This window comes from Monodelphis domestica, chromosome 4 (genome assembly GCF_027887165.1).
Source record: "Monodelphis domestica isolate mMonDom1 chromosome 4, mMonDom1.pri, whole genome shotgun sequence".
NCBI classification, from domain to species: domain Eukaryota; kingdom Metazoa; phylum Chordata; class Mammalia; order Didelphimorphia; family Didelphidae; genus Monodelphis; species Monodelphis domestica.
Genome location: NC_077230.1, coordinates 323,514,716 through 323,530,387, shown reverse-complemented (window position 1 = coordinate 323,530,387; position 15,672 = coordinate 323,514,716). Strand labels below are relative to the sequence as shown.

General features: G+C 37.5%; 2 protein-coding genes across 10 annotated transcripts in view; one reads left to right on the top strand and one right to left on the bottom strand.

Annotated features, from left to right (window-relative positions):
* LRRC63 (leucine rich repeat containing 63) overlaps nt 1–15,672 on the top strand; it is a 195,144-nt gene that overhangs the window by 138,961 nt on the left and 40,511 nt on the right. The window lies entirely within an intron of this gene.
* Nucleotides 6,055–15,672, bottom strand: part of RUBCNL (rubicon like autophagy enhancer) — a 160,930-nt gene continuing 151,312 nt past the window's right edge. For all 8 annotated transcript variants that reach the window (XM_056794868.1, XM_056794871.1, XM_056794872.1 and 5 more), the window contains 5 exons: nt 13,837–14,075; nt 11,461–11,522; nt 9,021–9,174; nt 7,226–7,316; nt 6,055–6,669 (listed from right to left, as the gene is read on the bottom strand). In XM_056794868.1, coding sequence (XP_056650846.1) covers nt 6,557–6,669; nt 7,226–7,316; nt 9,021–9,174; nt 11,461–11,522; nt 13,837–14,075 — 659 coding nt within the window. In that variant the 3' untranslated portion in view covers nt 6,055–6,556. The remainder of the gene's footprint in view (nt 6,670–7,225; nt 7,317–9,020; nt 9,175–11,460; nt 11,523–13,836; nt 14,076–15,672) is intronic.

The window sequence follows — 15,672 nt, the reverse complement described above, 5'->3', positions numbered from 1 at the left end:
CTCTGACTGGAGCACTCCAACTTCACTCTGGACAAGAGGAGGGTCTTTCGGACACCAGGAGTCATGCAGGGCAAGAGATATGGGTCCTAGGAGACCTTTAGAATGGCCTCCCAGTACAAATGTCCACTTTTCTCTACCCTACTGTCTTAACGGGCTTGTTCACAGATAAACAAAAGGCTGGGTCTCCACTCTTATTCAGCAAGAGTGTGGGGGAAGAAGCATATTGCAGCTTCAGTATTAAGATTAAACTTTTTTTCCTTTAAAATCCAAAGGTGTCTTGGGATGCCAAAAAAGGGGGGAAGGGGGTGGAATATAGGCTACTATTAAATTTCCACAGCCAGAAATACAAAGATGAAAAGAACACAGATCCATGATCTCAAAAGTAATATAACAATCTAGTAGGGACTTAAGGCATATACAGGAAAATCTAGATAGGGATTCTTAACTTCCTTTGTGTCATGGGAGCCTGGTGAAGCCTGCTGACCCTTTCTTAGAATAGTATTTGTAAATGTTTAAAATAAAATACTTTAAATTACAAAAGATACCAATTATATTGAAATGCAGTTGTCAATATGTATATGCATATTTTTTACAATTCTTACCGTCTATCTTAAGATAAATACTAATAATTGTTTCCAAGGCAGAAGAGCAGTAAGGACTAGGCAATGGGGGTTAAGTGACTAGCCTAGGGTCACATAGCTAGGAAGTATCTGGGGTCAGATTTGAACCCAGGGTCTATTTTAAAACAAGTTCAAGGATCCAACGATAAACACCCTTGAACTAGAATAGAAGTTGGAGAGTGATGGGGTATATAAAAGAAGTCAAAGGAAGAGCAAGAGAGATTCAAGGAAAGAGGGCTAACAGGATAGAACTGTCAATCAGTTGATATTTCTTTATTAAGTTCCTACTATGTGACAGGCACTGTATTGAGGGCTGGGAATACAAAGAAAAACAAAACAAGAGTCCCTGCTCTCAGTCTATAGAGAGAGATAACGTACAACTAAGTACAAAGAAAATATAAACAGAATAAATTGAGGGTAGTCTCAGAGAGTAGGCACTAATGATTAAGGAGACCTGGGAAAGACTTGCTTACAGAAGGTAGGACTTTAACTGAGTCCTGATGGAAGCTAGAAAAGCCAGGAGGCAGGAAGTGATGCAGAGCGAAAGGAGCAGAACCAGGAAAACATTGTACACAGAGACTGATACATTGTGGTACAATCGAAGGTGATGGACTTCTCCATTAGTGTCAATGCAATGTCCCTGAACAATCTGCAGGGATCTAAAAAATACTATCCACAAGCAGAGGATAAACTGTGGGAGTAAAAACACTGATGAAAAGCAACTGCTTGACTACAGGGGTTGAGGGGATATGACTGAGGAGAGACTCTAAATGAACACTCTAATGCAAATACCAACAACAGGGAATTGGGTTCAAGTCAAGAACACATGTGATAACCAGTGGAATCGTGTGTCGGCTATGGGAGAGGGAAAGGTGGTGGGAGGGGGGGCGGGGAGGAAAAGAAAATGATCTTTGTTTCCAGTGAATAATGTTTGGAAATGACCAAATAAAATAATGTTTAAAATTTAAAAAAAGAAAGAAAAAAGAAAAAGAAAAGCCAGGAGGCAGAAATGATGTGGAAGAGAATTACAGCCATAAAGGACACCCAGTGAAAATACTTAGAATATAGAGTAAAAGACAATGTCAATGGATCTCAGAGGTGGGGAGTATGGCATTAAAAGAATGGAAAAGAAGGAAAGGGACAAGTAATAAATTACTTTAAAGACCCCAAAGGATGTTTTATTCATTAATGGAGGCAATAGTCAAGTTTATTGAATGGAGGAGCTTATTGACTTGGTCAGATCTGAATTTTAAGAAGACAATTTGACCGCTGAGTGGAGGGTAGACTGAAATGGGTAGAGACTTGAAAGAAGGAGACCAACCAGAATGCTACTGGAATAGTCTAACGATGAGGTGATGGGAGCCTGAACCAGGGTGGTGGCAGCATCAGAGAAAAGAAAGAGACAAATACAACAGATGTTAGGAAGGTAAAACCAGTAGGACTAGGCAACAGATTTGATATGGAGGGTTTAGAGAGAATGAGGAGCTGAAGAATGACATTGAGGTTGTGAGATTTGAGTGACTAGGATGATGATTCTTTCAAAAGTAATACATAATGTTAGGAAGAGTGGGATGTTATGGAGATGAGATGGAGGAAGATGATAAATTCAGTTTTGGACATGTTCAATTTAAGACATCTAGTCTTAAGACATCTAATAGGCAATCAGATGTAGGACTGAATGTCAGGATTGAGGTTAGAACTAGGTAACTAGATTTGAGAATCATCCACATGGAGATAATAATGGAAACCAAAGGCACAGATGAGATCACCAAGTGAAATATAATAGAGGGAAAGAAGAGAAGAGGTTCCAAACAAAGCCGTGGGAAATCTCTGAAGTTCAGATCAGGAAGTATTTCATGGAAAAGATGGCATTCAAACTAAGTCTTGAAAGAAGAAAAGGATTTCGAGAGGGAGATATATAAGTGGAATTCATTCCAGATATGTAGGATGTGGAATACAAATACACAGATTCTAGAGAGGGTACTGAGGGTGATCCAGTTTGCTTTTGGTAAAATAATGTTTTTTTTGTAGTAAATTTTTGAAGTAAAGTTAAAAAGCTCTTTGTTGTTGCTGCATCTCTTCTAGATTATAATCTTCTATCTTATCTCCATCCTTGTGATGATCATAGTACAGTGGATACAATAGGTGCTTTAAAAAAAAAGAATGCCACCTGATGAAATCAGTGATCAAGAAAGGCAGAAAGGCAATGAATAGCTGCATTAAAGTAATAGCTATTGGGAGGGCCTGACTTGTGGGAATGGCTGACTTCTAAAAGAGAGTTTCCACTAAAGATTAATCTGTGAAATCCATCAGTCTAAGAATTTATCTTATGCCATTCAGCTCTCAATCCAATATCAATCTTATGCCAACTTGCAATGACTGTGCCATTATTAGAAATTGATATTGTGATAATTTAGCACCGTGATGGCAAACCTATGACACAGGTGTCAGCACTGACATGTGTGGCCATTTTCAATGACACACAGCCACATACAGAGAAGTACAGGGCCTCATGCAGAGAAGGATGCAGAGAAGCTGAGGATAAATTGCTGTCACTAAGCAGGTCAGTTAAATAATTAGTTTTTGGTTTATTAAATACAGTCATGTATTATAATTATACATTTTTGTTATTTAAACTATAAATATGGCAAAATTATGGGGTTTTTTTCTTGAACTGACATGCCACCTGAGTTATGCTTGGTTTTTTGACGAATTTTGATGCACCAAGCTCAAAAGGTTGCCCATCACTGATTTAGCATCTTCTTTGCCCAGGCAGGAATAGGTTAGTTTCAGGATAACTGTTGTAGACAGTGAAACTCTTGTTTGGAGGTTGGTTACTTCCTTTAAAGATGCTGAACTAGTGCCAGAAGTCACTTCTGTGACTACTCTATTAGGGAAGAAGGTTCTAGAACCAAAAAAAAAAAAGAGGAGAGGAACTGAGCTTTCCCAGAGTTGCCAAAACAATTTCACAAATGGCTCTCTTCCTCATAAATTAAGGACAGTTAGTACATCATTTCTTCTAACTGATGTGTGCTTACACTCCTTTTTAAGTAAAAGACACATATATGATTGCAGAGAACTAAAAAAAAAAAAGTAGCCTTACTATAAATTTTATACCTGCACTTCATAAATTGGTCCTGAAATCAGCATTAATGAGAAAATACGTAAACCTGTGTATGCTGCCCACTCTCCTGCATCCCTGGACAGAAGACTTGGGAAATATTCTGGGGGCAAGAGGGAAGATAGATTCATCATGTTATTTGCATAAAAATTGGTTTAGCTACCTTCTCTTTGCTTAAAGCTGGTTTAAAGAAATAATTTTTAAATAATTGGTGTCAGTAGCCAACACCTAACAGCTTCCATAAGAATTTGAATAGGTTGATAAAATGTCCTTTTTAGTGTATTCAAATACCCTTAAAATGTTATTCAAATACCCTTAAAATGTTATTCCCGAGCCCCATTAATGGGGAAAACAACAGATAAGAACATAAATAAGAGGGGAAATGTGGAACTCTATACTTCCTGTTTATCTGAGCTCAGCTATCTTATTGAGGATCAGTCCTAGGCCAAGGCAAGTAAAGAAAAAATTACTACTGTGATTGCAAGACAACTAGGTTTTTGAATCAGTAGACCTAGCTTTAAGTCCTGGCCATTAGACTGGGACTGAAAACTTTATGACTATCTTAGAGGCAATGTCTTACCTTAATTTTTTTTTTCCTCTACAACAGCAAGTATGTAAAAAAAAGTTTGTTGAATGGAACCATCACTTAAAAGTTGAATGACCTTAGCTAACTCATTTCTCTTTTATTAGCCTCAGTTTCTTTCATTCGCAAAATGGAAATACTACTATTTGCCCTACCTACCTCATTTGGTTGTAATATGGACCAAATGAGAGAAGAGTTGTAAGGAACTTTAGTGAGCCTTAAAGTACTCAATAATCTTCAATGATGATCCTCTTAATGAATTTAATTCAAACAGATGCTCTGCTTCTCCCATTGATATGGGTCAATCAACCACTCACTGTTATATAAATATTACTAGCAAAAAAAGATTAAAGGCTGTATGACAACCTGTGTCACCTAGGCAAGGTAGAAGCAGGGAGAGGGACAATCTTATGACTGACTTTTGATGACTGACAACTGAAACTGACTTTTTTGAATTGGTTCCAGACATTCATTTGGGATGCAACACGGTCTAAGTTGAAAAGGAAAGCTAAGGGATCTAGATCAAGGATCTAGATTTTGTTCTGGTCCTCTCATACCTCTAGACCAGAAATATCTGAGGAGTGGTGGATTGAGCTAGAGCTCAAATAATATTTAGCTTGGCAGAACCTACTAGGACTGGCAATCTTCTGTCTGGCTCAGAATCCAGACATTATACTATAGCAGTAGAGCAATAGACTTGGAATGAGGAGATTTGGGACTAAATGAGACTTCTGATACTAGCTCCCATGACTTCGCTCCTCCTGGTCAGTTTTATATTTCAATGGGGAAAAAAAATTGAGACCAATCACCAAGAGGTCCTTTTTTTCTTTCTTCATCATCTTCATGATGATGATCTTCATCACTAAGTAGATCATCATGATCTTCATCACTAAGTAGTTTCCACTACTCTCCTTCCCTATCTCACATGAAAATGAAATCGTCCCTAATTTCAAGAAGCTTACATTATTGGATAACAGTAGTTCCCTATACTGATAAAAGCACATGTCTAGACCCAAGCCTTCCCCCTGAAAAAAAATGGGAGGTAGGAGATAGAGCTTGTATTTTTGAGGTTCAAATGTGATAAATGAAGTGATGTGCCAAGTTTAAAACATTATACAAATGTCAGTAACTGTCAAAATCCAGACTTAGTTCAGTTTTTGGATGAGACACCCAAATAGAATATGAATAAAATGATAAAATGACTCCTGTGATTATAGTAACTCACTAGACATTTTCTTTCAGTTTCTATTATTCTCTTTCATTCTCTATCCCTTTGGGGACTAAATTCAGGCTGCTGAGCTGTGCTACTAATAAAAAGAGTGCCATCTTCTGGTAACCATTTCAAATTACAAACAAATGCCCAGTGTTTCCATTGCCTCTTGGAGGGCTGGTTGGCAAATGGAATTGGCCTTGATATAAGGAATGTCGGGGGAACAGGGATCCTTATCCAGGCAATGAGATAAAGGAATAAGTCAAAGGATCACTGATTTTGAACTAGAAGGAACATAATTAGAGATCATCTCATCCAGCCCCTTCATTTTATAGATAAGGAAACTGAGGTGAGCTGTCCAAAGTTACAGGAGTAGAATGGGATTCACACTTAGATTCTCTCAATCATAGGAAATTTATGTAGATGCCAGGCTTCAGTGCCTTTTCCTAATAATAATAATGATTGATGACGATGATGACAATGGTGATAATGACGATGATGATGCATACAAACAAGTCTCTGATGTTGCAATTATTTTAATGAAAGTACAGGATCTGGTCAGTTTCACACGATCAAGTTTTTAAGGAAGAGAAACAACAATTTATCCCAATACTTAAAACTTGCTTTAAAAAAAACAGGCCCAGTCATTTTGAAACTGTACTTTGTATAAATAGCAAAACTAGAATTGTCCAAATACAATTTAAGAAGTATCAAAACACTCTAAAAAACCTTGTTAGCAGCAAAAAGTCACTATTATCTGAAATTCTCCTTGACATTCATTTTTAAACTAAGTTTCTTTTTCTTTCTTGTTTTTTTTTTAAATAATAGTAACAATGCCCCAACTTGGATAGCCAAGTATCTGGATTTTTTAAAAAAAAGTTAAATATATACAAAGAAATACAGTGCTTGGCAAGTTCATTTCTTTATACACAACACACAATGTCTAAAACAACATTACCAGCAGTAGGCAAGCACAATAGTTTCCCTAATGTAGGTGGGGAACTGTAGACAGCTAGATGGCTTTAAGTTGTCAGAGAGGGCAAACTCTGCCAAAGCTTCTTTCGAGCTTGAATCCGCAAGCACTTGGGGCAGTCTGCTGACCTGAAGCACCGCTTGTGAAAGCAAGCTTTGCAAGCTGGAAATACAAGAAAGGGTCGTCAATAGATTTTATGTGAGGTTTTCCTTTGTGGTTCAAAAAGCATATGAAGAATCACAGAAATATATTTCCAGCCTCCACCCCAATGACAACACAATACTCAAATGGTCCAGGAAAGGGAGAATAGGAACATGCTCCCCAAATTCCATTTGAGGGCAAAGAACAATGAGAAGATCTATCCCAACAGAGCACTCAAGATAAGTCTAGGATGAAGGGAGAGTCCAGGTCAAGACCTTGCCCATAAAATCATTCTCCTAGTCATTAATCAGAGTTTGAATAAAGCACAAACTACATCCCTTTTTGTCAAAATTTAACCCAAAAGAGAGATGACCCCAGAAGCAAGCTATTGTTTGTGTTGTTCAACCCTGTGTAAGTTCTAGGGGTCCTCTGCATTCCAGAACCATCTGATCCACATTTAGCCTAAATATTTGATTTCCTACAGTCTAGCACAAACATGCAAACTCTGAAATGATTATTTTACATTTTACAGAGATTACTGTTTTACATTTTAAGAAATAACTATGTGTTAAGATACCTGGGCATCTTCTGCATATCATTGTCTGGAATGGGAAGATGACAGCTGTGCTTTGGCAAAATTCACAAATGAACCCATTTCCTTGACATAGCTGGAAAAGAAGGATTCAGTGAGCTACCATTCACATTTCTTTCACCATTTTTAAGACCCCAAAACCTTGTAGCTATTCACTGGTCTTACTATTAAGATGATTGATGAAGATTTTTTTTTTAAAATAAAACCTTACTTTCTGCCTTACAGTTAGTACTCTAAGGCAGAAGAGTGGTCAGGACTAGGCAACTGGAGTTAAGTGACTCGTCCAGGGTCAAATAGGTGGAAAGTAACTTAGGTCAAATTTAAACTCAGGTCCTCCCAACTTCAGGCCTGGCACTCACTCTATCCACTGTGCTACCTAGTCAAAAATCATTTTTAAAACAACTTGTTTTCCTATCCTTCAATGTAAATAATCTGCTCCTTAGAAGAACTGTGCACACTCCCCAAATAGGCAATGTTCTATGGGGGAAAGTACCTTGGCGTCAGAGACAGAGGACTTAAATTTAAGTCCTACATTTGTCACTGTCAATCAATATAATATTGGACAACTCATTTAATCTCCATGTTTCCTATCTTTAAAATGATGAGGCTAATTTCTGTGTCCCCTTAAGTCCCTTCTAGTTCTAAATCTATGAGCCATAAGAACAACAAGGTGACTTATGGAATTAGAGAAACATTAATTTTTTTTCTTTTTTGCAAGCATATTTCCCTGTTTGGGCAGAGTTTTTCAATTTTTATGGAACCTTCTGATTTCTTGATCTGTAGATGGCTTAACTTCAGTCAGTCTTTCCCAAACAAATACTCAGAATTTCCAAACTACATTTTCCAAGTAAAAGAAAAGCTTTAAAAATACAAAGATATTGCTGATGAAATCAAAACCATACAGGAAGAAGAAAAACCACCTTTCACTCCCACCAGCCTGTCTATTATTGGAGCCATCCTAAAAGTACTTTCAGTAAACCTACAAGAAGAGGAGCTTACATCCCCAAACTTTTATTCAATTACCACCCCCCCCCCCAATCAGTTCTTTATCCAACTGTTTAGTAGTTACCACAATTTTAAAGAGAAAATAATTACAAGAGAATAAGGACTTATCCCAGGACTGTTTCTAACTGAATTCCATTTTTAAAAAAATAATACTAAAAGGGGGAAGCTATATTATTTATAATAATAAAAGGTGGCTCAATGGATTGAGAGCCAGGCCTAGAGACAGAAGATTCTATCAAATCTAGTCTCAAACACTACTCAAATAGCTACGTGTCTTCACTCCTGTTGCCTGGCCCTTACTGCTCTTCTGCTTTGGAACCAAGATGGGAGATAAGGGTTTAAAAATAATAATAATAAAATTAAAAATATAAGTAAAAGACAAGAAGAATGAGAATGGTAATCCCTAATAGTTAAGATTTGAATCCTAAAATTTGCAAAAATCTATTACATACATAATCTCAACTGAGTCTCACAACAACATTGTAAGAGAGATTCTATATGCAGAATTATACCCATTTCACAGAGGAGGAAACTAAACCTCAGAGATGTTAAATAACTTTATATCATTAAGGGACATAAACCAGCAAGGGGAAAGGGTAAGATCGGAACCAATATATCGCTAACTCCAAATTCTTTATGACCTCACACACCATAATGCCTTCTCTCCTATATGAGGGAGAGTAAAGCCTTGTGTTCTTGGTCTAGGCTGCCCTGGACTTCTAGCTACTGACCTAAGGCCAAACAGATCTTTTTAAGGAGAGATGGGTTTCCTTACTTCACAGCTGTCCACATGAACAAGGGAGGCATTCAAAAGTCCTCTCAGAACAGGAGCCAAGTGTCCCTTTTTGATCCTGACGAGGTCATCCAGAGAGAACAGGTGGAGTTCATTTGTCAAGTGTCCTGGCACCTGCTCAAAATCTTTTAATATCCTAGTGGGAATGGGGAGGAGACAAAGCACAGAATTTCAAGGCATTTTATGGATCGATTTAGTTTTTTACATAATAAGAAACAGAGAAAAATCCTGGGCTTTCTCAAACTGTTCTGACTTGCCCTTTAAGTTCCCTAAAATAGAGATCCAGGTCAGCAGCAGAGAGTGTGTTGATTCTGTATAAAGATGGAGAGACAGACAGAGAGACGGAGAGACAGAGAGATGCACAGAGAGAGATGAAACACAGCAGAGATAAGACACACAGAGGCAAGATAGAGAGGTAGAGACAATGTAGCAATTGAGTAAGCCCACAAGAAGAAGAGCTTTTATGCCCAAACCTTTTTATTTATGAAAAAAATCAGTTATTTTTCTACTTGTTATTTATAGAGATAAGACAAGCAAGATAGAAAAAAAAGGTGAGAGAGATAAGAAATAAACAAGACAGAGATAAAAGACCTAGTGACAGTGACAAGACAAAGAAAGACAAAGGGACACCCAGAGATGGACAGAGAAACTCAGACATCACAAAAGTATACTGTGGAATGTCTGCTTTAAAAAAGTATTATTGGGGGTGTGGGGCAGGTAGGTGGCTCAATGAATAGAAAGCCAGACTTGCAGAGGGAAAGTCCTGGGTTCAAATTGGACCTCAGACACTTCCCAATTGTGTGACCCTGGGCAAGTCACATAACACTCATTGCCATTACTATTCTTCTGCTTTAGAACCAACACATAGTATTGACAAATACATAGTATCAACCAAAAAAAGTATCACCTGGATAAAAATATTGACCATTAAATTTGATGCAGAAAACCACCACCAACAACAACGAAAGCATTCTAGCAAATTAGTTCGAACTTTTCTGCCAAAGAAATGGGTCAAAGAGAAAAGACAATGTGTGGTCCAAGTACATAATGAAACTATATTACTAATCCCTAAATTCACTTTGGTGACCCACATTATTTGTTTGGCTGTGAAGTCAGCAGAGGTAAAGGAAGTAATTAAGAATGATGAGTAAGGCTAGACCAGTGCCTCAAGGGAGGCAAACGAAAATGGAAAGCAGGAGCTGGTAAAAGTCAACCATGCCAAAACATTTGGTGTGAATACTTGAGGAATCCTCCTTATGAGACACTAACTTTAAAAAAAATGCTTCCTGCAACAGTTTTCACATTTTCCTAGTTTCCGAGGAGCAGTAGAAAACAGATGTCGAGTTATCTTTTTATTGTTTCCTCTACACATACCTTACGCTTCAGGTAATTAAGTGGTACCCTGGATAGAGGAATGCTGGGTCTGGAGTCACGAAGACCTGAATTCAAATATGACCTAAGACACTTACAGGCTGCATGACTTTGGGCAAATCATGTAACCTGTTTGCCTCAGTTTCTTCAACTATAAAATGGGGGTTACACCTATCTTGCAGGGTTGTTGTGAGGCTCAAATGAGATAATATTTGTTAAGTGCTTCGCATAGTGTCTGGCCCATAGCAGGTGTTTGTCAATGCTTATCTGGCCCATCCACCTCTTAACCAAAGTAGACTACTCCATGCCCCTCGAAACTCTGAACCTTTTCCATTCTCTATGTGCAGAGTGCTCTCATCCCATCTCTACCTATTTAAATTTTCCTCATTGAAACCTAATTCAAAAACTACCTCCCTCCATTCTTTACATTTAGAAGAGATATCTCCCTTTATGAATTTGCTACACCTTAAATATAGCTCTTATGCACTTAAATTCTATTTTCTATCATTCTCAGTTAGGAACAGCTAGGTGGCAAAGCAGATAAAGCACTAGGCTTAGAATCAGGAAGACTCATCTTCCCCGAGTTCAAATCTAGCTTCAGACAATAGTTGCATGACCCTAGGTAAGTCACTTAACCTTTTTAGCCTCATCTGTAAAATGAGCTGGAAAAGAAAATGGCCAACCACTCCAGGGTCTTTGCCGAGAAAATCCCAAATAGGGTTGTGAAGAGGCAAATGTGACTAAAATGACTAAAGGACAGCAGTTCTTATTTAGGTACATGTTCTACCTCCTTCTGCTAGGTTGTAAACTATCTCCATATTTTCAAATCTATCTGACCCCCAGCACTCTGCAGGATGCCTTGTACCTGGGCATTTCAATGTTTTTTGAAGGAATGATTTTTAAAATTCATTAAAAGAACAAACAAACAAAACAAGAATGAATCAATGAATGGATTGGATGGAATGAGATGAAAGACCAGTCAAAGGGCAGGAACCAGCTATTAAGTCTCTCCCCCCTCACATTCCTAAGCATATTCTACTCAAAATAGTACCTTTCAGCAAATCTGCAGGTCTGTAATAGCTTCTTAATCTGAACAAGCTTCTCTTGGATTTCCTAAGGTCCAAAACAATAAAGGCATTATTAACTCAAATGGTAGTGGGGGAAAATCATATGCTATAAGTACATACAGCAAATAATTACAATCTAAAAGTCAATCTTGATGCTTCTCTGTCTACTTAAACGTTTTTTTTTTTCCATAATCAGCTGGGTAACACAGAGGATCATTCAGTTCTTGAATTTGAATCACCCTTTAGGTATTTCTAGATGTGTGACCTTGAGTACCTTTCTTAATCTCTCTCAGCCTCAGTCTCTTCATCTGTAAAATGGAGAGAATAGTAACACCCACCTCCCAGGACTACCATTTGGATCAAAAGAGTTAAATATGTAAAAGTGCTATGCAAACACTTGCTGATAATACAATCAAAAACTCTGAAAAGTTAGAATGTTGATTAAACAACTAAATTCAATAAACATTTGTTAAAGACCTATTGCTGGGGAAATAAAAATAAAAACATTCTCTGCCCTCAAAGATCATACATTTCAATGTACGGATACAACTGATGAACAAGTTAATTAGAGAGTACACAAGTGGGGTGGAGTTGAGGGTCTGGTGGTGGGGTGGGGTGGGAATCAAGGAAAGTTTTATAGAAAAGGAGGCTTGACCAAAAAGGATTCTGGAAGTTCATTATAGCCATGGAAGACAGACCATGTGCTGAGCTGGGAAATGGATCACTAAATTTGAGAAACGGCTTAGTGTATGTATATATACATATATAAATATACAAATATATACATAGTAAGTGGAGTATAAATATAAAATATATGTATTTTATAAAGAGATTTTATTTATTATATATTATATATTTATATGATAATATATTTGATATGATAATAAATATATACATAAAATATATAAATAAATATATAATAATGTTTAGACATATTTTATAAATATAATAAATAAAATATAAAAGCATTTTATATTTATACTCCACTTACTGTGTCTAACTGTGCCAAGTTCTTTACAATTATCATCTCATTTGATCCTCACAACAACACTGGGAACTAGGTGCTACTATTACCCCCATTTTACAGATGAGGAAACTGAGGCAAACAGAGGTGATTTGCCCAGGATCACACAGTATTAAGTGTCTGAGACCAAATATAAACTCAGTTCTGTTCTTGACTCCAGACTCAGTATTCTGCTTATTTGGGCTGGAATATAGAAAACAGAAAACAAGAACTCCAAAATAAGGCTGAAAATGTAGGAATAATATCTTAAATATAGGAATAATACCTTAAATGCCAGGCTGAGGAATTTGTATTTTATTCTGAAGCCAGTGGGAAATCTCTTAGAAGGTTTCTGAGTAGAGGGATATCATAGTCAGCCTTCTACCCCAATTAGGCAGGTTTATTTTTTGGACAGAATATGCAGAAGACTGAAGAGGTTGGAAACAGGAGTCTATTGCAGTAGCCTAGGGGAGGTGTGAGTGTGAAACCCCCATCCCCTTTTATGATTATAATAGTATTAGCTTCTATGATTATTTTAATAACATAATCATTAGTCTTGAGAAAATAGTCAAAAAAACAGTTTGCTTTATAAGAATTATAAACATTAGCTGTGAAAAATACAGTTTAGAGTGGCATCAAATCTTGTTTATAGGCATTTTGGCCTTAATCCTATAACCCAAGAGTTTCCACTTAGCCCTTTCTGTGTATGACAAGATAGTCAGACAGGAGGTGGAGGACTGTTACTGGGTGTATGACAGGACAGTCAGACAGACAGGACAGGCGCCCAACTACTGACTCCTAATATTACACTGTAATTATCAGCAAAAATACTTTGACCCTGACTGATTATTGCAGAGGCCTTTGAAAGGTCAGCTATAATAACAGAAACAAGTTACCACCCATAGTGATTGTTTTTAAACTTTCTACCTTAATCAGCACTTGCATCATTAATTAAGAATTGCCCCTGTGAAAGATTTTGCATCCATTCTATTTTAATTTTGATTGTATTTTCTGTCATTGTGTCATCAGATTTCTTGGCATAAAAAAGACTATCTCCTATGGCTCCTTGTCTCTGGTTCTGATCTTGACCAGAATCCGGCTTTATTGTGAGACTAGCCTCCTCTCAATAAACCTATTTAGCTTGGAGTTTTGTACTGGTATGATAAATTTTTGCCACAGAGTGGGGATAAAAACTTTAAATCAGATGGTAACTACGAGAGGTGGAGACAAGGGAATGGAAGTAAGATGGGGACAGTGAGGATGTCAGAGAAACAAAAGAAAATAGAAAATCTAAAGGCACCGTCTTTAACTTCAGAAGCTCTGTTAAAGGTCATCATCTTCTTATTCAAAAGCTTACCCTGACTCGATCCAGTTCCTTGGCTTTGTTATACAGATTCTGACTGATGAACAACAAATTGAACAAGGGTCGATGCCATATGCTGTCCAGGAGATGCTTGGAAAAATTGCTGACAGGGTATTTGTGGAAGTCCCATTTCATGAGAATCCGGGCAGGGATGTAAGATTCTGCATAACTGTGGCAGCAGTCACAGAAATACTTCCCCAGATAATCACAATAGCGGAGTCTCTTCATATACTCTGAAAAGGACACACAAAAGGAAGGTAGGCTCAGTGTGCTAGAGAAGAAAGTACTACCTGTGAAACTTACAAGTCGTGTGACCCTGGGCAAGTCCCTTTACCAGGCCTTAGTTTCTTCATCTGAAAAATGGAGAGAATACTATTTACATTACTTATCTCTCAGATAAAATGAGATAATAATAATAATAACCATAGTTAACATTTATATAGTGCTTATTATGTTCCAGATGCTGTGCTAGGCCATTTTTTAATTATTATCTCTATTTTCCATTATTATCACCATTATGCAGGTGGGGAAACTGAGGCAAAGAGAAGTTATTTCCCAGAGTCATGTGAGGCCTGATTTGAACTTGGGACTTTTCTGATGCCAGGCCCTGGGATCTATTCATTGTGCTACCTAGCTGTATGGTTGTGAAGCAATGTAGAAACAAAGACTGTTATTAACACACACATGAAATAGTAACTATTTCAAAGTCTACATTCTTCTTCAATCATTACTAAATGTCCAAAGATTTATATCACTAGCAGAGGAGGATTTCCAATATTTAAGGCTTCTTCATGGCCTCATAATCCCAGTTTATAGTTGGGAAAGTGAAGTAACAGAACATTGAGAGAAGGTAGGACTAGCACAGGGAGAAAGTCTTGACATGTACCTTCAACAAAGCAAAGAATAAGAAACAGTAGACATTTATATAGGGCTTTAGGGCTGGCAAAGTATTTATGCTATTTCATGTGATCCTCACAAGAGCCCTGTGAGGTAGGTACTATGGGTATTAATCTCATCATTTTAGAGATGAGACAGAATCTCATGAGGGCGAGGTGGCCCCTTGGCTACAGTTATCCAAGGTTCCATTCAAACCCAAGTCTCTGATATCCTCAAAGTCTAGCTATCTTTCTACTAAAGCACAGTCTCAACATTTTTTTAAAAGGTGAATAAATGTTGAGTGTCAAAATTTCCCTCCCCTTCCACCCAAAGTTCACCCCTCTGAAAGTGGCTTATTATTATTATGAAATAAAAAAATCAATTAATTGTTTGAATGTATTGACATGTTCTCCTTACTTATATTTCTTTATAGTCAAGGAAGGTTCTCCTTGAGGGAGGGGGTGTGAGAAAATGGATGGAGGAGTAGGTTTGTGCCATTGGGAAGGTTCAGCCATTTTTTTTAAAGGAAGGATCAATAATACAGTTCTTAAATACTGTCTTAGAATAGACAATAAATATTGGTTTCAAGGCAGAAAAATAGTAAGGGCTGGCCATTGGGGTTGTGATGTGTCCAGGCACACAGCTAGGCAGTTTCTGAGGCCAGATTTAAATCCAGGACTTCCTGTATCTAGGTCTGGCTCTCTATTCACTGCCCCCCGCAAAACACATTTTTGAAGCCAAGCTAGCTCGAGACAACCCAGGCAGAATAGTGGAGTGGGTAATTTTTTTCTTGTAGAACCCCTTCAATTTTCTTACATCCCAACTACTACCCTATCCCACCCACCACTGCCCTCAGGTTGTTCCTTACCTTGCCTATCAATGGAACCTAACTTCCTAAACAATGCCCCATGCACAGACCCCTAAGAAAACTTTTAGCAACTTACAATCTATTCC